Source organism: Cricetulus griseus, chromosome 2 (genome assembly GCF_003668045.3).
Source record: "Cricetulus griseus strain 17A/GY chromosome 2, alternate assembly CriGri-PICRH-1.0, whole genome shotgun sequence".
In the NCBI taxonomy this organism is placed as follows: Eukaryota; Metazoa; Chordata; class Mammalia; order Rodentia; family Cricetidae; genus Cricetulus; species Cricetulus griseus.
In genome coordinates this window covers 431170035-431193747 of record NC_048595.1, presented here as the reverse complement: position 1 = coordinate 431193747, position 23713 = coordinate 431170035, and the positions used below count along the sequence as shown (strand labels likewise).

At 48.1% G+C, this 23713-nt stretch overlaps 1 protein-coding gene and 1 long non-coding RNA gene across 6 annotated transcripts in view; one reads left to right on the top strand and one right to left on the bottom strand.

Annotated features, from left to right (window-relative positions):
* Positions 1-10967: 10967 nt before the first annotated feature.
* LOC103164522 lies at positions 10968-16879 on the bottom strand. Of its 3 annotated transcripts, none has more exons than XR_004768715.1 (4): positions 15865-16879; positions 14397-14602; positions 12548-13410; positions 10968-11558 (listed from the first exon to the last, which is right to left on the bottom strand). It is a non-coding gene; the product is annotated as an uncharacterized LOC103164522 (long non-coding RNA). The 3 variants fall into 3 exon arrangements; XR_004768714.1 differs by having other exon boundaries at positions 16573-16879; XR_003481546.2 differs by having other exon boundaries at positions 13173-13410; positions 16573-16879.
* A 20-nt stretch (positions 16880-16899) lies between these two features.
* Positions 16900-23713, top strand: part of LOC100762293 (paired box protein Pax-3) — a 95866-nt gene continuing 89052 nt past the window's right edge. For 2 of the 3 annotated variants that reach the window (XM_027397331.2, XM_027397333.2), the window contains exons 1-4: positions 16900-17329; positions 18508-18743; positions 19984-20113; positions 21197-21331. In XM_027397331.2, coding sequence (XP_027253132.1) covers positions 17245-17329; positions 18508-18743; positions 19984-20113; positions 21197-21331 — 586 coding nt within the window. In that variant the 5' untranslated portion in view covers positions 16900-17244. The remainder of the gene's footprint in view (positions 17330-18507; positions 18744-19983; positions 20114-21196; positions 21332-23713) is intronic. The other variant, XM_027397332.2, reaches the window with a different exon arrangement.

Sequence of the window (23713 nt, the reverse complement as noted above, 5' to 3'; positions counted from 1 at the left end):
TAACAGACCTTGGCTTTTCAGATGTGGCCATGCATACACAAACATGTGTTTGCTATTTCATTCCCTTCAACTGGCAGCCTAAAGTCTGCCCAGAGTTACTTGAAGACCAGCTTGCTTCTTACTTATAGTTTATTTATGCTCCACAGAAGGGAACCAATGATGTAGAATGAACTTATACAGGAGGAATGTGTCTTTGAGTTGCCTACATCACAATGAGAGCCACATTTTGCTTCTTTCATGGATTACACATGTAAATTTCTTGTGAAAATCGAGCTAAAATCGTTGAAAACCAAATAGATACTATTAGAGGTTCAGTACCTAGAAATATGTTTCACCTTAGCTGGCCTTGCTTTGGTTGCTAATTTCTAACTTTGTCACCAGAAATGGAGTGGTGACAAAATGAGGTGAAGAAAATGTGTTTCTGCTCCTCCTGCGTTCATATTGGGAGCCCTCTCCCATTTGCTAGATTTGATTTAGCCATACACCTCTTGTTACTTTTATGTTAATACATCTTTTATTCACTGTTCCTTTACCTCCAGTGCAGAAATGATTTCTAATTACTATGGCAGATTGCCTCTCCACTTATGTATATGAAAACATTGATTTATTTACCTATCTATTGGGTTTTGCTTTTTTAAGACAGGGTTTCCCTGTAGAACAGTCCTGGCTGTCCTGAAACTTGCTTTGTGAACTGGGCTGGCCTCAAACTCCCAGAGATACAAACTCCAAGTGCTGGGATCAAAGGTGTGTGTGCCACCATGCCTAGCTTAGGTATGAATTAAATTAAAGAACTTGGATTCCAGATACGGAAAGGTCTGACATAGCAGCATCTTAGACAAAGCAGGAGCTTGGAAAGTCATTCAAATGATGTCTGAACTGCTGAGAGGGCTTCTAAGATAATGGAAGGCATCTTCCCATCTTCCCATGACAATTCTCATTCTCCCTTGAGCAATTTTGTTTGTTTTTAGAGACAAGGTTTCTCTGTGTAGCCTCAGCTCTCCTATAACTCACTGTGTAGACCAGGTTGGCCTCAAACTCAGAAAGATTCACCTGCATCTGTCTCTCTCCAGTGCTGGGATTAAAGGTGTATACCACCACCTCCTGGCTTCCTCTCGGCATTTTAGAGGACAGAGACTCAATCCTGGGTGAAGATCCATATCAAGAATAAGAAGGACCAATAATATTCTGTCTGGTCTGCCTTGCACAGAGTCTCATGAACTTGGAGATGTCATCACTACACTTGTGCCAGAGTTCAAGGATGCAGGTTGGTCTAAATTTCAAGTGAAAGCAGTTATCCTGAGAGCAAGAGGTTGGATGCTTGCTTGGCCCCTGAATGCTACCTGATTTAGACTAGGGTCCACCTCCAAAAACACATTCCCACCTGCAGGCAGGAGATACATTCTGAAGATTGCTTTCTCCTTATTTGGAAAGACCTGGGGAAACCATTTGACCTCTTTGGACCTCAAGCTCTTCATCTGTAAAATGTGAAGGAAAGTTCACCAGTGACCCACATGAGCCTCCAGAGGCTTGCAGAAGGATTTGTACTCATAGGAGAAAGAGCTAAAATGCCCTGAAACGGAAGCTTCATGCACCCATGTTGCTGCTTTCATTCAAGAATTTAATGTCCCTTTCACAGAGAGTTCTGTCATGTCTACTATCTGCTCCCAGATACTGGACCACTATCTACCCCTCCTGATGTTTAAAACTGCCTACAGAAATCTTGTTCATTTGGCCTGTTGGGTGAGGAGGAGAATACCATTATTTGTAACCAGAATGTAAAGTCAAGGACAGAAATCTTGTTTTTCTAGTTCTCCCACTAAGCTTTGATGAGTTCTCAGCACAGAGTAAGTGGCTGATACATACAGTGTTGACAGAAGGAAAACCCTGGAATAAATTGTTCGATCACTTGACTCCCTGACTCATTCTCCTGAGACGTGAGGGCCATAGGTAGGTAGGGGGGCTTTCTCTTCTTCATAAGGATTTTTTTTTTTTAAGGCCAAGGATAGCACAATTGGTACGGCAAAGAAGGCATAGGTCTGATCACCAGCATGCCTAAAACTGAGCATGGTGGTGCATGGTGCGCTCCTCTAATGCCAGTCCTGGGGAGGTGGAGGCAGGAAGATCTGGAGTTCAAGGTCATTCTTAGCTCTATATGTAACCCAGGCTACATGAGAAACTCTGTCTAAAAATAAAACAAATGCATACGAAATTTATTTATGAAAAGCACTTTGAGTCCTGAGGGAAAATGAGACCCTGCAGGGGAACTCACACTGCATATTCAACAAAGAACCACAGTAAAAGATATTTGGTTTCTGTTTCTAGGCATTTCTGCATTGTCACATTTAGGATATGTTTATGAGCATGTTTGTACTGTGCTTTCTACATCGAGTGGCATCTATGAGCTTGGCAGAAGGCTTCCCCACAACACCAAGAATCAGTTCTGTTACATTTCCCATTACCTGGTACTCCCTGTTTTATTAACTCAAACTATTCACTAAACCTGCTAATTTCATGGATCTGATTTCTGTGATGTGACCCAATTGGTACTCTCACAGAACTTAATTCTTAATTGTTAATATATGTTTATTGCTAATAAACAGTGCTAATATCTTTACATTTCTGCCTTCACACAAACATGAGTAAATTCAGATTTTGGGCATGCATCCTTGTTGAGGATACATCTCTCTTCCTTTGAAGTCATGTTTTATTGTGCCTGTTAGAGTGTGGCTTAGAAAAGTCCTATTATTGGAGCAGCCACTGTCTCATTTCTGAGATGAGTGTTAGAGACAACTGGAGTCAACCTAAGCTTGATGTTATGTGGATGAATCAAGTGTGCCGGAGAGATTTTATCTGTAATTCACTAGGTCTCTCGATTGTCTGTGGGAGATAAGGTTTGTAAGGATTACCCTATCACTATTCCCTTCAAACAATTTTGATTCTGAGCTTTCTCCTCTCTTAAGCAGACCTAACATTTGCCAAAGGGAAGCAATTTTCTTTCCATGATAAATTTGCAACCATTCCTGATCATAAGACATTTGGGGAAGTGAGTGTTTATAATCCAATCACCAAGAATATTCCTAGGAGCCTCAGAAGAATGCGCACATTTCCTTTACAAAAACAGTTGTCTTTGCATGTAAAATTGGATTATCTTTGGTTTAGAAATGCCAATTTCCAGGGGGTCCAGTGTGTATGGGAGGGGCTGGAATGAGAAGAGAAGGGGTGGAAAAGTCTTCCTAACTTATAATATTTCAAAACAAATCCCAACATAAACATTCTTAAGAAGTGTCTAATCTATACAGAAGACACTTATTTCAACAACTATTTCAGAAGCTATGGACTGTGGTCCCCTCAGGCACTGAGTAGTCTCCATACATATAAATTAATACTTTTTATTGTTTGCTTTTGTTTTTCCCAGACAGGGTTTATCTGTGCATAAATTAATATTTCTATTGTGTGCTCGTTGACAAAATAATTTTTCAATCGAACTTGAGGGGTCAAGAGGGTGTTGCATCTGCCCTTGCAGTTTTCAGGAAGGAATTACAATTCCCAGAGAGAATTATAAAGCTTTTTGGTCTGGCGAGTGGGGGGGAGGACCTGGGAGGAGCAACCTCGGAAAAGAAAATATTTGTCTTCAAAGGCCTATTTTTTGTGAGATACACAGAGCGAATTTATTTCTCGATGAGATCCTTCGCGCGGCTTCTCCACGCAGGTCCAGAGTTACCTGGCGGGCTGGGAGAAGTATGCGGAAGCACCCTCCCTCAGAGGCCGCAGTTGATTGGCCAGGGCCCGGAGGGGGCGGTGCGCGGTGGTATTTCTAAAGGGCGCCCCAGGTGATTTTCTAAGCTGATAAAATTGGGAGCCATATATTTCACACCTTAATGAAACGCCACTGTCTCCCTAATCTGACTTTAATGAACTCGACCCTGCCACTTTTGTGTTTTGTTTTGTTTTAAATAGAAATTCCTTGAAGGAGAGAGGGGCAGTCCTTGAATTTAGGAAGTGGTTATATTTTGGAACTAGAGGACTATCTAATAGTTGCACTGTTTCTCTCTCTCTCTCTCTCTCTCTCTCTCTCTCTCTCTCTCTCTCTCTCTCTCTCTCTCTCTCTCCTCTCTCTCTCTCTCTGTGTGTGTGTGTGTGTGTGTGTGTGTGTGTCGGTGTACTGTGATTATTGTAACCTAGGCGCAGTGCCTTCTAAATTAGGCTTTTCTGCGAACTTTCTCACCCGGCTCGGCGTCTATGCTCTTACACAGAGTTGGCAACTAGCCTGAGCAACATAGTGAGACCTCGTCTAAGAACAAGCAAAGATTTGGGACAATTTCTGAATAACCAGCAAAGTCTTGCGGTTCAGTGAGCAGACTCCAACAACATTTTTTTGTGTAGTCGAGGCCAGCGACAGTCAAGGGCTACATCTAGCTTCCCTGGTGCTAGGGACAGGTGCAGATGTTGGCTCCAGTTTTGATGTCAGAGCTAGCTAGCTGGGTCTTGAAATAATCACTGGGAGAGCTGTTAGGCTACTTTATCAAGTTCCTCATGCACATCAGTTCCATGCCCTTAAAACCAGGTGTGAATAGATTTGCCCTAACACAGACCAGCCTTCAGTCCTGCAAGCAAGGCAAGCCTCTCGTTGAATGCAGTCACTTGTCCTGACTCCCGCTGGGCCTACGGACTAGGGAGAGCTTGTACAGGCTGGCTCCTGGATCCACAGGGGTTGTCTGCTACAATTGGAAGACCTAGGGGCAGCCTTTGCAGTGAAGATGGCTAGGGTGGAGAGTGGGAGGGGAGGGTGGCTGCTGCTCTAGAGTCAGCAGCACTTGGGGCTGGGGTCCTCTCTGTTGTCCCCCCAAGGCCTGCTGTCTAAGCAGAACACAATCCCTGACCCGCTAGCAGTGAAGCCTGGGATTTGCAAAGTCTCTATTTTCAGCCCAGGTATAGCGTTTGAGATCCATAAAGGATAGGACCAGGACAACTCCAAGGTTCAAAGGTACAGTCCAGAAATGGGAGAAGTGAGCCTCAAAGCCTCACCTTTTCTGCAAGAGATGAAAGGGGGAGGGAGGAAGAGAGGGAGGGAGGAAAAGAGGGAGAGGGAGAGAGAGAGAGAGAGAGAGAGAGAGAGAGAGAGAGAGAGAGAGAGAGAGAGAGATCTCATGTAGCCCTAGCTGGCTTGCTTGTACTAATGCCTTGTGCTGGTCTACAGGTCATGCCACAGCCACAGCACCAGCTTTTATTCGGTGTTGAGGGTCGAACCAGGGCCTTTCTACCTGCCAAGCAAGCAATTTATCAATTAAGCCACACCCCCAGCCCTGTCTCCTCGTCTTATCTCCTTGTCTTATCCCCTCAGTCACCCAGACCCTTATTTCGCTAAGGCAACTGGTTTAGTTTCTTTCTGCCTTTCGAAGGCTAAGCAAGAGGTATCCCATTGCCACACCCAGACCTTCTTTGTAAAAACTTGGTTTTCAGCCTCAGGTCTCTTTGGTTTCCCATCTTCAGGGGCTGGAGAGTATTATTATTATTATAAATGAATAGATAAGAGTTTTTAACACCCCTGGGTTCCCACCAGCCACTCCTACATCTCGCCAGAAAGTTCACGTCTGTTAGAACTAGCAGAGGTACCCAAAGCAGGAGTGCATTTGCACAGGGAGTCACTTTCCTTGGGTTCTCCTTCTTGGAGGTGATCTAGGGTTGTGTAATCACTGCCACCTGTGTCTGGGGAGCCAGCCCTTGGTGAGTGCCAGCTTCAGTTTTGTGTCTGCCGCCTGACAACTGACCAGAAAGAAGGATTGTGGCGCATACTGGTAGCTCTAGCACTCGGGTTCCCGAAGGATAGCTGCGGGTTCAAAGCCAGGCTGGCCTACAAGTTCACAAGGCAGAGTTGTCTGTCACCTGGGAGCGCAGTGTGGGATACCGATGGGAACCTTAGGATTTCCGTTTGTAAATACCTCCTCGATCCCCCAAAGGGGTCGGGCTTTCATGCTGGTGCCTTTCAGCATCTCAGTCCCTACCTGCCACCTTGCTGGACAGTGATGCAGAAGCAGGTGGGGAGGTGGCGGTTAGTAGGAAGGCAGCAGGTGCTCAGCGCCAATGGAGACCTCAGGAAACCCCAACGGTGACGCCTTCCAAACTCAGTGCTCTTTGCTGCTGGGAGGCCCGAAGTCCTTCTGCAAATAGTCTTGTGCCTATTATATGTCTCACTTACCAGCTATGTGTCTCGCTAGAATTCTGCAGTCTGTCTTGGCTAAAACGGGGTTCCCAGAGAAATAGAAATGCCTGTATAAAATAATCGAAAAGTCTGTAGTGGCTTTATGCCAGGATACGTGTTTTTAAAAGGTCACCGAGGTTGGGTAAATTTCTGAATTCTTTTCTATCGAGATGAGCTAGCTTCGTGCTTTCTTGAAACATCAAAGGCAACCTTTGGCTGAGGGTGATGTCCTACGTTTGGGATCCCAGGAGTAGAAAGACTGAGGCAAGAGGCAGGTGAGTTCTAGGCCAGCTTGGGCTACCGAGTGAGTCCCTATCTCGAAACAAGCAAACAAGCAAACAAACGAACACCTAAGCAAATTTGTTGAAAATTATTTACAGCCAGAACAAGGCATACAAGGAAAGTAAAAATTTTGGATAGCTTCCTGATTTCTGCTCTTATGGATTGGATTTGGTTGAAAATTGGGGATTTCTGGCTGCCAGAGATCAGCAACTAACTGATCTGAATTCAAAATAGTACCTGAGCTTCCTAGCTGTGTGTCTTTGGGCAGGCTTATTAGCACCTCTGTTTTCTTTACTGCCAGTTAACTGCTTGTTTTGAGCTGTAAGTGAATTGAGAATACTGACAGCATCAACTATGCAACCACTAAATGTATTATTAGTCTTATAATTAAGTAACATTGTCGGTACATGTGGATTCCCCCAGTTTTGCTGAGATGGTTAATTTGTTTGCTAGAGTAGGGAAATCGGTGAGCTGGACCAGGGAACTTCAGGCTGTTTGTGTTGGTAAGCTGTCAATGCTAGGACTTTAGACATGTCCTTTGAGTCTTATAGAGTAAGACAGAGGCTGAGACAGGATGACAGAAGAATGCAGAGGAGGTGGCTTATCAGGTTGTGATATTGGAAAGAGAATGGTGACATTTTCTTCTGGAGTCCCCACTCTGACACTTCCATAATGTTTATTTTGTTATTTTGTTTATTGTGCCTCTTGACCTTTGTCATTGTTGATACAGGGTTCCATGTAGCCCAGGTAGCCTCAAGTTCAATATGAAGTTTAGGTTAACCCCGAGCTCCCGATCCTACTGTTTCTGCCTCCCTAGTGCTGGAATTATAGGCATGGGCCACTAGGCTGGAACTCTATAACTTCTCCAAGGACAGATGTTATTCTCATGTTCTTTGCATGCTAAAAATGCACTCATTTTTCCTAAGAGCCTTGTATTTCATGATTTGAGGTGGCAGCACCCAACCTCTATCTATCCTTTTTTTTTTTTTAAACAAAGGAATTTCTCAATTTTGAGAATGAAACAAATGGAATTACTAAGTGAAGTATCTGGGGGCACAGTAATGTGGCTGTCGTGTTTTCCTTTTAGAAGGTCCTTTTACCTAAGATTCTTGCTGTCCCCAGCTGTCCTTGGGCATGCAAGAGTAGTGGGGGGAGAGGACTCATTTCCCATCTCCAGATACTGGTATGCTCTTCCAGTCAGGAATAGTCAGTCATTCTACCCTGCTGAGTGTGATCCTTCCAGGATGCCTACCCCTTTAGTTGGGAATAATCTTCTTTCTATTGTTATTATTATATTATTGTTGTTGTTGTTTTAGTTTTGAGCTAAAAAAAATAAATCTTGTTTTGTCCTTCTCAGCCTGCTCTAACATTCTGCTCCTGAGAACTCCTGGGTCTGGCTCCTGTTTTCTTGGGTGTCCTAATGAAACTACACAGTTTGCTCTGCTCTTCTGACATTTGGATCTATATGCTCTACCCCCTACGATGATCCTGTTCAGTGTCACGGAGATGGCCCTTTCCATTACAAAGGGTGGCATTCATGTGTCTATTGTGACAGGGCTGGTGGTCGCTCTAAGATTATCTACAGCTCTGGAAATATTATAGTGATTCCCTTTCCACTGTTTTCTCTTCTTCCTGTGGATACAGAGCCAAGATACTGGGGCATTTTACTGTATCAGTTGTTGGAGACAGATGAGAGTGGTCCTCTTGAGGTGAACTGATACAGTCCTGAGAATTTGGGAGCCTCTTTCCAAGCTCCCAGCGTTGTCAACTCTACTTCTTTTTCCTTGGTTCCAAACTCCCAAGGCTTTTAAAAGATGCTCTGATACTCAAGCCTTTCTGTTAATAACTTGCAGAGTCCTATGTGCAGTGTTCTTCCTTCCACAGCTCTCTCTCCTTATGTCTTTTCTGCTTGCCTCAAAAATCCATAAACCAAGGGATGATGGCTGGCTCTTTAGAAGGTCCACATCTCCTCTGATTTTCTGGAGAGAATTTTCTGCAGTTTAGTGAATGAGAATAACAGGTCCAGGGGAATAAAACCTCCATTTACAGTCCGTAGTGGCCATGATGGGAGATGAAGATACCCAAATTTTGTGACTGCCTGTGGTTCTGGAGGTGACCTGTGAACAAATGAACAGGATCCCTCCTTAAGAACTTTCCAAGGAAGTAAAGGAAGGGGCAGCAGCCCAAGTGTCACCTGGCCAATGAAGTGGCAGAGAAAAGGAAGGGGCTCCTGGCATGATCAAATTGGGGAGGGGGTTAGTGCTAGCTCTGGTTACTGTCCCCCCATCCTGCCCCAGTCTCTTCCCCTACCCAGTTTTTCCAGCCAGTAGCTCAAAGCAGGCTACAGGGTATGTTTCTCTGCAAGACACAGGTACCCAAGTCTGTGGGTCAGGGGAGGCAGCTCCCTTCAGCTCCTTCAAAGACAGCTAGACTTTTCTACTTCCAGGAGAAGCTCCAAAAGGAACATTAGGCTAAAAGAGGAATAGTGTAAGGTCTGCTAAGCAATCCTTTAGGTCAGGGATACACTGAGGGTGTGCTTCCAAAGCTGAGCTTCATATAGTGTTTATAATTGGGTTGCAAAACCAGGGCAGTCAACTAGGAACAGATGAAGTGTCCATAAGGGTACAGGAAGAGGGATTTTTCAGGTCATATGTCATCCATTGGGGCCTTGGAGGTCATTATTGTGGGTTTGGGCCCTTACACCCCCCCACACACACCCTTTAATTCTTACAGAAATGGGAGAATTTCAGACTCTACAGTCTAGACTCAAGGCACCAGGAGGACATGACTTGCTAGGGTGTTGTTGGATGAATGAACAAGGAGAGGCCAAGAGGCCAACTCTGGGCAGGTCAGGAGGAGTGGTCACACCAACTACTCCTTGCCAGAGCATCCTTTCATAAGCCTCTAGAGTCTCTGCCTTCCCAAAAGCAGAGTGCCATAGGGGTGAAGTACCTGAAATTATCCCCCAACCCACCACCCCCACTCCTGCCCCACTTACAGCCAGCTTTTTCACTAGTTGCCTGGAAGCTGAGATCTTTCTCTCTGCCAAGAGCTGGAGTGCCCCTGCCTCAGCACAGGCACCTGGCCCAGGCACTAACTATGTTCTTAGGGGACCAGAAAGCATTTGGATGCTTGAACATCTGACAAATCTCACCACCTCACTATTTAGGGAAGATCTCACAGTTGTCTTGGGGAGGCAGACTGGACTAGGCCTTTACTTCCTCTTCCTACCACGAGGGCCTAGTGATGATCTACCAGGATCGCAGCACTGCCAGAGTTTGGGCCTTGGAAGAATCAGACTTGTATCAGGCTCTTCTCTGCACACCAGAAGTTGGAAGACAACCGGGAATTGCAGGAGCCAAGAGAGGACACAGATGGAGGGTATGGGCCAGGAACGTTCCCAAACTAGTTGCGCATGCAAACAAGCAATACCCAAATAAGAGATGTTCTTGGGAGAAGGGTTTTCCTTTGCCGGGGCCAGGCGGCAGCAGCCAGGAGCAAAGAGGACCCGAGTTTGTAGCAAAGGCCTTGGCGCTGCTCCGTCGCTGGAGCTGACCGCCGCTTCGGGCACAGCCCGGAAAGATGAAAGCAGTGGTGACATTTCTAGTCTTCCGAATGTGCTCTGGGAAAAGATCTGGCGTGCGCGGTACTTTCGCTTTGGGCGTGATTGATGCGAGCCGCGCTCTGAGGGCTGAGTAATTAATAAAGATTACACTCGTTTTGTCGGAATGTCTCTCTTAATTAATGGAGAAGGGGGGTCGCCGAGGGTGATTTATTTGCATTGGGAATGTTCTCTAGGCAGTGTGAGCTCGAGCTCCGCTGTGGAGCAGGCCAGTAGCACTCAAGGCTAATTGGCAATCAGTGGGTGGAGGGGTTCTTGTAGGGATCCCCGTACTCCACCTTCATTTCTTCGCCCCGCTGACTAGGAGGGTCCATTCCCGGGGCTCACCTCTAAATCCCCTCCAGACCCTGTGCTCTAGATGAGCCTCTCTTTCTTCAGAAGAGGTGGCCTGCCTCGGAGGGCACTCGCCAGCTCCCTGTGGAGGACACCAGCCTTTTGAGCTGCCTCCGACCCTCCCAGAGGGCACGAGCTGGATCCCTACCCCCCACCAGAATCACCCACTTCTGGCTTTTCCTAGGACTTTGGTAGGTGTTCTGGGAGCCGAGGCCGAGGTGGATAAGCGCTGGCTCCCTTTTCCTAACACTAAGGTTTACACGGAAACCCACCCCTGAGTGTTAGTGTGTCTGAGTTTCTAGGTGTCCGGGTGTGGTACGTTCACCCCCATCTCCCCGTGCGCATTACAGTCCATCTCCACTAGCCCTGGAGAAAAAGTGTCCTTCTCTCCCTATAGTTCAGCTGCTTAAAAATCCTCCCTGGTTCTTATGTTGACTCCACTCCCTCTGCCAGTACTTCCAGCTCTGCCGAAGGTGGGGGTGACAGAGTGGCCCCTACAAGGGCGGCAGAGCCAGGAAGCAGCTTCAAAGGTTTCGGTAACGACTCTTCGGCCTTTATTTATGTCCCTATTAATACAATATCCATCATATGCAGATATCGATCTTTATCCTTTAAACTGATACGCTGAGAATCAATTAGCCATGCAGATTACATTTCCTACGTATCCGAATGTTAATCTTTCAGACTCAGAGCCGGTGATATATATTTTTGCAGCCAGATAGTATTAGATTTCGTTTGGCAAAGAAAAGAAGAAAGAAGAAAGGCTCTCTGACTCGCATTCCTCTTGGGGCTACTTGTCTTGACTCTTGGCTCTATGCTGGGAATTGGAATACCCCATCGTGAAGCTTTTTTTTTTCTCTGTCTCAAGAAGGGGCAAACCTTCCACAGTGACTTTAATGAGTTGCCACCACGCGGACCCAGGACAGCTATCTGCAAGATGACTTTGAGAGGGCCTTGCCGGCGGCGCTTGCGCTGCAGTTGCACGCGCTAAATTCTGGCGTCTCTCTGGCTGCTTCTTCGTTTCATTGTCCAAGATGGTCAGTTTTCATCTGTTCAGAGTTACGCTCGTGATTCTCCCGTTCCCAAGCTCGGAATTCAAAGTAATTCTGCTCCCACTCTCGCCTAGAGAAAAAGAAATTGTGTTTTTTTAAAGGGGATGAGCGTTTTCCTCTGGCGGGGGCGGGGGCGGGGGCGAAGGTGTGGAGAAAAAGTTAGAGATGCAGAAATGGTTTAAAGTCTAGGTAGGACTTAAGTCGTGTCTAGCGATTCCGCCAGGGCGATTCTGGTTTGCTTTTCTCTGTCAGTGCGGTTTTTTTCTCGCTCCGTCTTTCCTCTTTTCCCCTTCTTTCTCGGCATCCCCCACCTCCCCCCCTTTCTCTTCTATCCACCCTCTTCGCTATAATAAAGTCTTAGGATCTTGAAGACAGCTGTCCCTCCCTGCCTAGCTAAGTTGCCTAGTCGCTAGTTCCCTAGTTGCCGAACGCACTCTGTGGCTGTGAGTCTCTTCCAGGCAGGTGCACATGGCAGCTTCCGGTTGTCCCCTCCTAGCTCCGGGTCTGCTCCCCGCAGGGCTTTGGCCAGATCGAATCTAGCGAGGAGGCTGGAAACCCTGCCTCCTCCACCTGTTGAGATTCCTCGGCCCAGTTGGCTGCAGTGTCTCCCGCTCTAGTCTTGTCTTTAAAGCCCCAGGGTCGCCGGGCCTGGGCACACATGGGCAGCCTCCAGCTGCCATGACCCCCTGTGACTAGCGGCCATGCTCGGCGTGGACACCCTGCACTTAAACACTGGTTTTCGACTTTTCTCCCTTCTTGCTCCTACTAATCAATTGACCCCCATCCCTCCGATTGAAATCATCCAGCACCAAAATCTCCTGTGAGTCGAAGGGATCGGATCCAGAGGAGCGGTGTCAGCCCACGGTCCTGACGCCAGCACCGGGATGACTCAGAAACAGGTCTGCACTCATTCCAGCCAAAGGCCTGTCACCTCGCCCGCCACATCACCACTGCTTTCCTACTCCACCACCCAGCCAGCCTCTAGAGCAGGATTCGCAGTCCCTGTCCTTCTGTCTAGTTTCTCTGAAACAGGAATTCCTGGGAGGGTCATTTGCCTACCTTTTTGTTCCAGTCAGCAGTCCTTAGAACGTTTGTCGACCTTGCTTCTCTGGCTCACTCCTTCTGACTACTCTTGCCCGGACTCAACCTCTCTGGTTGCCTCTGCACAAAGGCGGCTTGGGCTGCTCCGGGTACCAGTCAGTCAGTCCGCAGGCTAAGGAAAGCCCTTTCTCCTTACCCCCTAACCACAGACACACCAGATCCAGACCTACACGCACAGTCATGGAATTGGATCAAGTTCTCCTCCTCAGTTTACTCCCATCAACGCGTGCAGAGAGGATTAATTTTATTATTATTATTATTATCATCATCATCATCATCATCATCATCATCATCACTATCGTTATCATTATTTTGCAAGATTCCTCAGGCTGTGGCAGATCACCATCCGTGTTTACATAAAGATAAATCTTGAAAATGAACTTCTGTAAGACTAGACAGATATAGTTTCTGCTTGTTCTGTTGGCTTTCAATTTTGTTTTTAAAATTTTCTCTTCCTCTCTTTTTCCTTTTCCTTTACTCTTTCTTTCCCACAAACCATATGTTCTTTATTGCTTTCCTCTCGCAGTCCCCTAAGGACCCTCTGCTACAGGGGCATGACAGGGACAAACCCGCTGTGGCTCACCCAGACATTTCAATGCGGCGCCCAGATCCGCTTCTTGATCCTAAATCCAAGATCACCCTGCCTGAGATTTTGATGGAGAGAAGAGCGGCACCAACGCTTTTGACAAGTGACTGTGGAGTTGGGATGCGAAATGACCCGCCGCTGATGCTGTAGTGGCTGTGCTGCTCCGCGGGTTTAATCCGCACCTTCACCAGTAGCCCAGTAGCTAACACTGTTTGTTCGTCGGGAAGCTCATGGCCTAGAATCCAGAGTTTTATTTTATTTCTTTTTGTAGGACTGAGGGTTCCTCAGCAGTTGTCCCATTGTATCCTGTCGCCCAGTGGTGTAGTCAAGCAACCTCTACTCCCACCCTCCCACCCCGGGGACCTGTTCCTGTCTCAGCGACTCTCCCACCAGACCCAACAGAAAGAGTCCTGGAGGCTTTCATCACCACTTTACTCTCCTCTTTCTTTACATTATTTTACATAGATTATAATTCTGGGGTAAGTCTTGTGGCTTCCTGGAAGCGAGGTTATCTCTGGGAGGGAGGCCTGAAGAAGCTCACACATGGTCCAACCCCAGCCCCAAAGTGAGGAGGATGCACAAAAGAAGTGTTGCCATGCCCGGGCAGAAGCCATTCCAGGCCTTTGGGATGTAGATTCCTAGATCCATACCCACTTGGGAACTAAGAACTAAGCATAGTCCAGTGAGGCTTGGTGTTACCCGAAACACCTCTAACGTGTGTGTGTGTGTGTGGGGGGGGGAGGCTTACAGGAGTCAACCGCAATGCTCCCTTCTTCAGTCGCCACTTGTTGCAGGGGTTAAATTGTACTATTTTTGTACTCAAGACTCGAATTTCAGTTTACAAATATGTGAATGTTAGGGGCGGATGCCAGGACTATTCACAGGATTCTTGCAGGCACTTCCCGGGACACATGTGAGGTTCGCTATGTGCCTGTGGAATAGTACTGCTGCCCAAACCTGGCTTCTCCCTGCTAGATCCTCTGCTGTCACTAACTTGTTCGATTAGCGGCTGCACTGTGGTCAGATTGAGCACCTGGACTGGCTGGCCCAGTGGCTCCTAGCTGGGTGGAGATTCCCGATGCAGGCTGTTGAGATAGGGTGGTTTTAGCTTCCAGACACATTTGGGGAAAAAAGAAGAGAGAAGCCCAAACCAAACTGTCTAAACCTCTGGGAACCAGGAATTGTCAGATGGGGGGCGGGGGCGGGGGACGGGGCAGTAACCTGTGTGGGCTTCTTCCAAGTCTGGTTTGCCTGCTTTGGTTTGTCAGGGTGGGTGCCACTGTCAGGAGATCCTCAGCCAACATCACTACCTTGGCCTTCGCCATGGAGCTTTAGAAATGTTCTAGCTGCTGTGTCCGCTCAGTGCTCTCAAGATCCGTCGGGACTTCTGGGTGGAGATGGGTTGGTGGCATGTGAACCCGAGAGTGCTGGGCAGGGGAGGAAAAGAACTCAGTCTTTGCTTCTACCCTTACCCCAGCCCCTCTGCCACTGAGAATACATTTAACTAGCAGGTGGTAAGTGGTCTATGAATGTATTATTGAACTGGCACCCATGAACTATTCAACTGGCAATGCCTCTGTGGAAGTGTCCCAGAGGGCTTTCTGAACCCAGAAAGGAATCTACAGCGACCCATTACAAACGAGAGTCACCATTGCTGGCTTTCCAGCAAGATCAGCCCTCTGGAGAACTGGGACCACACCACTGACGCCTTGAATTAAAAAACAGAGGAGACTCGGCCCCAGAGGGCTCTAACCTCAAGGAGCGATCCCTTTTCACTGAGTGTGCAGCCTGAATTTACCCTCTTGAAGTTCACCTTGGGTCCCTCCTCCCCCATCAATTAAAGCTGACCTTACAAAGTGCCAAACCGGCTCCAGTTGGCTATGGGGAGGCAAAAAACTTGGAAAAGTCAGCTCCTAAGTTGCTATGGATGTGCTGTGACCTATAAAACGAGTACCCAAACTTTGAAGGACTCCCTGTCCCGGAAAAGGAAGTGAGAAAGTGTTGTCCCTTGACAAACTGAATCATTTGATATAAAACTTGGTTAAGCAGTGCTTAGGACAACAAACAGCTTCTGGGCTTTCCACTGTGAACTCAAATGCTCCTCCCCCAAGTGTGGGTGGGTGGGGGTGGGGTGTCCAGACATTTTCTGGAATCCCCAGAGGCCTGTCTCGCCTGCTCCCAGGGTCAAGGAAGCCTTTTGACTTCTGGGGGAGCACAGAGCTACCCGGCTTTTCCCACTGAGAGTGAACTCTTAAAGGGCCAGCTCATGGAGCTTTGAACAGCTACCCGCACCCGCCCCCTCCCGCCGCCGCCACCACCACCAATCTTGCCTCTTGAGTTTGCCTTAATTAGGGGGTGGGCAAGTAGGATTGGGGGCCTGAGTTCACGTCAAAACTGTCAAAGGAGATGAGGTAGAGGGACATAGAGAGAGGGGTGGAGGACTCAGGGGCAGGAAAAATTCAAATATCATAAAAGGAAAAAGGGGGAACTTGAAGCCCAGAAGTCATTGTTTCCTTTATTTCAAAGGGAAAAAACCTGCCCGATTCTCATCCTTTTGATTGATTAAGGCCCTGAATACCTCTCGGCCCCAGACTGACAGTCCCTGAATAGACTCGAGGGAATAAAGAGCAGTGCAGAGCGCGGGGCTGGCACTCGGGGGTGTAAAGGAGGCGAGTTCGCTGGCACTTACCAAGTTATAAATAAAAGGCTATGCACAATGGTACCTTCTCTAAGGACAGACAGTCTTTACAACACTCCTGGCGTCATATCCTGCTGGGGACACTTCAGCCCCTAGCCAAGACTTTGCTCCTTTTATTTTTCCAGCAGTTTAGTCTGAATGCCATAATAAATTCCTGAGAACAAACGCTGCAGCCGGGCAAAACTTCAACATATAGATGCATGTGCATCGGGGATCGATCCGTATGTGAGATTTAGAGTCCCGGCTTCCCAGAAAGGCTTTTAAACCAAGAAAGGGGGCTGAATCCTCCATCCCACCTTGCAACTTCTAGTCGGGGTCCTAGCCACGGATGTCGTAGCTACACCACCTATCCTTCAGACCCAGACTAAGGAAAACAAAAGGACCTTCTGGGTACATCCTGGACTCTTCCCGAGAGGAGCCGCTCTGGGAGGTTCCCATAGCGAGCCCAGGCCCAGGGAAGACCAGGGAAAACAAAACTTAATATGTCCGGGACTCCTTAAGTCTTTTTACGAGTTACTCCACCCCCACCCCCGTGTTAGTAACCCTGAAGAAAAGCAGACACACACACACACACACACACACACACACACACACACACACAGAGTATGAGACAGATAGAGCAAGCCTATCAGGGAGAGACACAGAGAGACTGGGACAGATGGACAGGAATGGAAAACCAAAGAGATCAGAGGGACGCACTGTAGAGTGACAGACACAGCGAGCCCTTCTCCATCCTCAGCCGCTCTCATCACCCAGACAGCCTCTTCCAGTTTTAACCTGTCTACCCTTCTTTCTCAGGAAAGGGGCACAGAGCTGGTCCCCCTCCGGGTCGGTGGAGGCCTGGGCACTGTCAGGGATGGGAAGAGAAAGTAGCTTCTGTCGCCCAATCAGCGCGTGTCTTCGCCACCCGGGACGGTCTCCTCGTCGGCCAATCGCAGCTCAGGGCTTCTGACCAAGCTTTGGGTGAAAGAACTAATAAATGCTCCCTAGTCCGGATCACAGCACTCGGTGTCACGACGGGAGGAGACTAAGGCTGTGCTCCCGCTTCGTCACCACCCTCCCGCCCCCGATCTTCGTGGCTCCTTGAGCACCCTTGCCAGTGGCCCCAGCTGAGGGGCCTTTCTGCCAGACTCTCACCAAACTTGTCCGCCTTGGGCTTAGGAGCCTTCATTCTAGGGAATCCTCTGGAGCGGGTGAACTAAGAACTAGCAGCTCCCCCTCCCCCTGCGCCCCGCCTCTCTCTCCTGCCTTCTTTTTTGGGGAGGAGCTCTCCGCGATCTGGAGAGTTCCCGAGGGTCACCCGCCGCATTGCGCTCGCTCTTGCGTCTCGCCTTCACCTGGATATAATTTGCGAGCGAAGCTGCCCCCAGGATGACCACGCTGGCCGGCGCTGTGCCCAGGATGATGCGGCCCGGCCCGGGGCAGAATTACCCACGCAGCGGCTTCCCGCTGGAAGGTATGTTAGGGCCTCAGCCCATCCGGATCCCGGGGCCTGGGATTGGCTGCCGCACCCCATTCCAGGTCTCCAGGGCCTCGGAGTCTTGCGTTCCCCGGAGCCTCTTCCTCTGTACTTCCCATCCTAAGAAGCAATAGTCGGGAGGGGGTCTCGTGGAGGGGAGAGAAGCCTCATTTCACTTTCTGACTGCAAACGCAGCACCGTACTCTACACAAACCCTCGGAGCTTTGCTCGGCCTGCTCCTGCCGGCTCCACTTTACCCCGTTGTGTTGGAGTTGCTGCCGCAAAGAAGGGGGACAAGCTTCGCAGCAGTGGAAACAAGTTCTTTCTGTCTACCCAAAGCTGCTACGAAATTGTCCCGGCTGCGCCCACTTTTCAAAAACTCCTGTTAGTCCGGCAAGAATTTTCCTGCTGTGGAAAACTGAGGTGGTCCGTCCTAATTGGAAGTTTTGGTATTGATTAATTAAATTCCAATCAACTCAAGAGGCATCTCGAAGTTTCTAACATGTTTGGGGATGCCTTTTGGTTTGCTTGAAGGTTTGGGGAAATTTCGGGGAGGCAGAAATTACTGCAAACCCAAACTCTACCAAACAATTTGGGAAGTAAGGGCAGTCTTTCGACCTCGGTCCACAGTACAATTCAGCGTTCAAGAGCAGTAATCGCGGCTGTGGTGACCACAGCCAGGCCGCCGATTTTTATTTCTGAGGTGTAACAGGTGATACGCCCTGTCACCTGTGTCTCCTTTCCCGACCCTCCCTGACCCTTGCCTACTACACTCTGATCCGGAAACACTAAAGACTGTCAGTTTGCTCCAGACTCCGTAGGATTTTGTCCCAGTAAGCGCCAGACATTCTAGGCAACCAACCCTAGTTCTCTCTCCAACTTTCAGCACTCACTCTCCGACCTCCCCAAAGAGAAAATAGTTTCTCTGCAGCAAGTTATCTTGCAGCAATTACTCAATTTCCAAAAAGATTATATGACCCTGTAGTGGGTAATCATTGAAACAATCATAGCCCTAAGGGTCCGGGACTGGGAGTCCAAAGCCTGGTAGTTGAAACTGGCTGTCACTGGAGGGTTGGCCGGAAGGATGAAGAGTTAGGCTCTTTCGTCTTTCTGCTGCTTTTTAGTCTTCCTAATTGATTTTCGCCTGGACTCTGTCTTTTGCGTTCTCTTCTCAGTATCCACCCCCCTCGGCCAGGGCCGGGTCAACCAGCTCGGAGGAGTATTTATCAACGGCAGGCCTCTGCCCAACCACATCCGCCACAAGATCGTGGAGATGGCCCACCACGGCATTCGGCCTTGCGTCATCTCTCGCCAGCTGCGCGTGTCCCACGGTTGCGTCTCTAAGATCCTGTGCAGGTACCAAGAGACAGGCTCCATCCGTCCTGGTGCCATTGGAGGCAGCAAGCCCAAGGTGAGCCTGGGGCCTGGTTTCGTGGACTGGGGGTCCGTGGTCCAGCGGGTGGGGAGTGGGCACTCTCCAGCAAGGAGTAAGGGACTTTCCAAGGGAGGTATTATACCTTCATATCTGGGAAGGAGTGGTGTGTGTGTGTGTGTGTGTGTGTGTGTGTGTGTGTGTGTGTAGAACTCAGTTATTATGGTTGCTGGTGGTCCTACAACATTGAAAAAACGGCTAGCATTTTTTGGCAAAGGAAGGTAACAGTTTAAATGCCTGGGAGCCTTGGAACCCTCATCAAATTATTGTAATAAACACTTAAAGCAAGCCCACTGGTTGCTGATTTTCCCCGAGTCTTCCCAACCCCCACTCACTGCACCACCTTCCTAGAATGAAGCTAAAAATCCCAATTTGGTTCTCGAATAGTTTCTTTCCCAGCATTGAACACACACACCCATGCAAAGAAGTCAAAAGTCAAGGCTATTAGTTTTCTTTATGATAAGCCTCTTGACTCCATTTTTTAAAAAGCAGTTTGGTGAGATCCTTAAATCATGTTGGTTTTCTTTAATAAGCAAGAAAGTCCTGCTGGCTCCGGGGTGGGAGGAGATTATATGAGACCTGCCTTCTTGGGTTATTCAGAGAAGAAGCCAGTATGATTTTCTAGTTGCCAGGGGGGCAAAGTCAAATGGGCATTGATGACTCTCAAACACAGTCCCTCTCCCTCCCCATTTTCCCTTTTAACCTGAGCAAGAATCTTAGGAGTGAGTGAAAGAGCCATTCTTTCAAGCTATCTATGTTTGTCTAATTAAAAAAAACAACAGCAACAATACAACCTAGATACATGGCCTTTGAAATCTCATCCTAATCCTCCCATAGCTCAGATCTGACCTCTTTGGAACTGACTTAATTTTATTTTTCTGTGATTCTTTCAAGCATTTTCCTTTTAGTTTCGTTTTTGTGTGGGTTCGGTGGGGTTTCTAGTGGACCAGAAAGTAAGCCTTCACCTCCAAACTTACAATTTTCTTTTAAATTTAATCTGGTCCTCCGTGTATCTTCAGGCAGATAGAAGGTCTCCAGGCTGCCCGAATGGGAAAATTTCCTGTCTGCTCTTTTCCAAACTGAATTAAAGTTCTTTGGCTAAGCTGAGGGACATTCCCAAAATATATAGGAAGGAGCATCCTACAGACCATGAGGTGAAGGCACCGCATCTGGTTCACAATATTGGGTACCAATGCACCACCCGCCTATTCTCTTAAAGCAGGTGACAACGCCTGACGTGGAGAAGAAAATTGAGGAATACAAAAGAGAGAACCCGGGCATGTTCAGCTGGGAAATCAGAGACAAATTACTCAAGGACGCTGTCTGTGATCGGAACACTGTGCCGTCAGGTACTGGGTCCTTTAACTTTTCCCGGAGGCGCGATCCTCAGTCTCTTCCTTCAATGGGCCATACCAGCCATAAAATCTCCCCAGTTATCCATCGTGGCTATTGGGAGGCTGCCCTGAAACATTTACAAGGCAGACATTCTTGATGCTTTATGGAGAACTGGGTGAACTGCTGATCCCCAGGGTGGCGGCTTTGAGGGCGACCTGATGTTTTCCGCAAACGGATTTCTACTAAGGAGACTGAGACGGAAATGCGGGGCACAGGCCAAATGATTATTAGTATTGATGTTCCCTTCTAAAGAGAAACAAATGTTTGGTAACTTCCTCTGAAGGGAGATCCAAGCCTTACCTGTGGAGAGTTGGCTGGAGCAGTAAAGGGGTGAAAATTCGGCCCCCGACAAGATTTCCCCAGAGTTTCAGGATCCGTCCAACATCCTGGCAGCTAGGGAGAGGTTCAGGAGAAGAAGGGCCAGAGCTGGGCCTCCGCGCGGGAAGAGTTTGTTTTTAATTAAAAGGAAACTCCCTTTTTCCCTCTGTAAGAACGATATATTTCAGAGCATGGATTTGTTTACCAGACTGGAATCTGGAAAAAATAAATCGGAGAGAGTACGTTTTCTTTTGATTTTTACAATAGGGAATGATTCTGCAGTTGAAATTTAAACCCCTTCTATCCTCAAAACAAGTTGATTTGCAGGCGACAGGCCCTCTGTAGTTCTTCCCAGGACTTTGGGGCCCAGTGTCTTCGGGTTGGGAGGGGGCACGGTGAAGTTTCTTAGGTTGTTCCGAGGCAAGTAGCCGAGGGCTTCTCGGAGAGGACAGCGGTAACAAATATTTCTCGGTTCTGAATGGGAGGTGCTGCGAGATTTACAGTTTCTAGCTCCAGTTTAAGTTATGAAAATGTGTGTGTGTGTGGGGGGGCGGTTAGGACAAGAGAGAACGCAGAAGGATCGGGATGCCACCAGAAGCAGGACATTGCAATGAGCCCTGCCCAGGAGCAGGAAGTAGGTTGAAAGCCTCGGCTGGGCCTTTGAGATCTTTGCCCACACCTCTCAATCGTATTCGCTCCCTTCCTCCTCTGATCTCCAGTGAGTTCCATCAGCCGAATCCTGAGGAGTAAATTTGGAAAAGGAGAAGAGGAGGAGGCGGATCTAGAGAGGAAGGAAGCAGAGGAAAGCGAGAAAAAGGCTAAACACAGCATCGACGGCATCCTGAGCGAGCGAGGTAAGGGGCCCCAGAGGGCCGTGCGCTCCTACAGGGCGAGCGCTGGTTCTAAGACTTGTGGGTCTGCGCAACCGCAGACCGGCTCTGGCTCATCTCAAAGCTCAACTCCGGCCTTGGTCACAGCTACTGCTCTCGGGAAGGACATTCAAGTCAAAGACCAGAGAGGTACTTGGAGTTAAACAAAAGTCTTCTTCATTTCAATCTTTATTTTATTTTCCTGGCGCTCAAATCCCGGACCATACACTCAGCAAGTGCTGTACCTCTGAGCCACACTCCAATAATACTAACTCTAAGTTATTGGGAGTTTTATTCTCCAACATTTCTAGTTCCTTGGAGTTGAGAAGTTTGAAATGTGTTGCAGGTGGATTCTTCCTAAATGGAAGCTAATCTTCTCTGAAAAAAAAAAAAAATGAAACGGGCTGAGACTATGGAGTTTGAAGTAGCTTTCACACTCCGGGCAAAACTGTGCATGTGGGCGAGAATTAATAAGAATATGATCCTCCTGGGCGGTGGGAGCCTAACGTTGCCCCAACTGCTGCTGCCTTCTACATGTGTGTTTGCACATGTGTGTTCATAAGCTGGCTACTTTTCATTTGTTTTCAAGTGGGATGAAGTATATAATAACCTGTGTGTGTCTGGCAACTGACTGTGCCCAAGTGGTACGCTATAGGGATCTGGGTCAAAGGGATCTGTGTTCTTGAGCCCCCAGTCCCAGCACCCTCTGTCCCCCAGGGGTACAGACCACCCACTCCTTGTTGGCTGTGGCCTGTCAGCACCAAAAGAAAAATCTCCCTCCAGGGGATGGAGAATTACAGGCTGTTTCCCTATTACCTGCCTGGGGTCATTTTAAAAAATAAAGGTTTACAGAAAGAAAGAACCCATTTCTACCAGAGCTTTCTGAGATGAACTATGAGAAACTTGGCTCTAGCACACAGATTGCTGTATCTCTCTCTTTTTTTTTTTAACCTTCATTTGGGACAACTGCTGGCCTTCCAGGAAAGCTGCTTTGCAAACCAATACAAAAGCTGCACACTCGATATCTAGAGTTGGATGTTAGCAACCAAGTGTCAGACTTGTAGTAAACGGAAACCCAGATGCGTTAAGGCACACATATAACCAGGAAAAGACACCCCAAATGGAAGGAGGTTGAACAGGGAGAAGGAACATATTGTTTTGTGTTTACAGCGGGGCTTCTGTGAAGTCTGTGTAAACCTGGACAAATGCATTTCTGGTCACCTCTGTTTTTCATTCCAGCCCTAGTTGCAGTCTAGAAGCCCTGTGATAAAAGAAGGCAGAGGGCTAAGGACCCAGCCCCACTGGGCTCCTAAAGCAGAGGCTAGTAGAGCCTTTGGTTATGGGACAGGCCTTGCTGGGATCTATGGCTTTGCTACTTGTTGCTAGAAGTGGCAGTCAGGCAGAGCAGCCGATCCCTCACAGTCGCAACAACCAAGGCCCAGGAGACAAAACGTCTCAAATGAGCTGGTCAAACATTTGTACAACTTTTCCAGCGTTTACAAAGAAGGCCTTCTCTACACAATCTACACTTGGAGATGAACTTGGGAGACAAAGCCTGGAGAGTCCATTGAAACTCACACTTTAGCTTGGCCCAGACAAAGCTCCAGCTCGGAGCAGCTTGATGTGAACAAAGGAAGGCAGCCTTTTTATAATTCAAGGAGAAAAGAAGAGAAAACAGCCCCACAAAGGGCCCAGAATAGACATTATGGGCTTGCAATGAGGGATGAATTATTCAATGAGCCCCAGTAGCTGCTGAGCCAGGAAGTTTTATGGACTCTCCAGCGTGGAAAAAGTGGCCATTTCACCTACAAAATGTTTCTAGTCTTTTGGGTCGCCTCGCTGGGCCGGCTGCCATTCAAGGGCAATTGCTACCATTTCTAAAAATCAGAGTGTTTCCCCCAGTGGGGGCTGTGTCCTTGAAACACACACACACACACACACACACACACACACACACACACACACACACACACCCCTCCCTCAGAGGCTGAAGTCTAATTTAATTTGGGGTTGTCAAGGAAGACGCAGCCTGGGTCCCTTCAGTGCCTCCAGCTTCCTTTCCGGATGAACCCTGGAGGGCAAGAGGGGCCCAGATAAAGGATAGGGTGAGATGCAGTTTGAAGTCTAGAAACCTCAAATATTCCCCTCTGTTGTTTGGGCATCAAAAGTCTCTGGCGGTCCCACTTGTAAAACAGAATGGATGTTGAGAAAGGGCTTTCTGAGTCCTGGCAAAGGGGAGGGAAAAGCTGGCGGAGGAGGGACTTTGGGTGTCCCCACCACTGCTGTGTGCTCTTGCCAGATGGGCCTGGTACCTGCTGCTGAGATTGGCTTTCCTGGACACAAATTTGGCCTGGGGTCTGCTTGGCA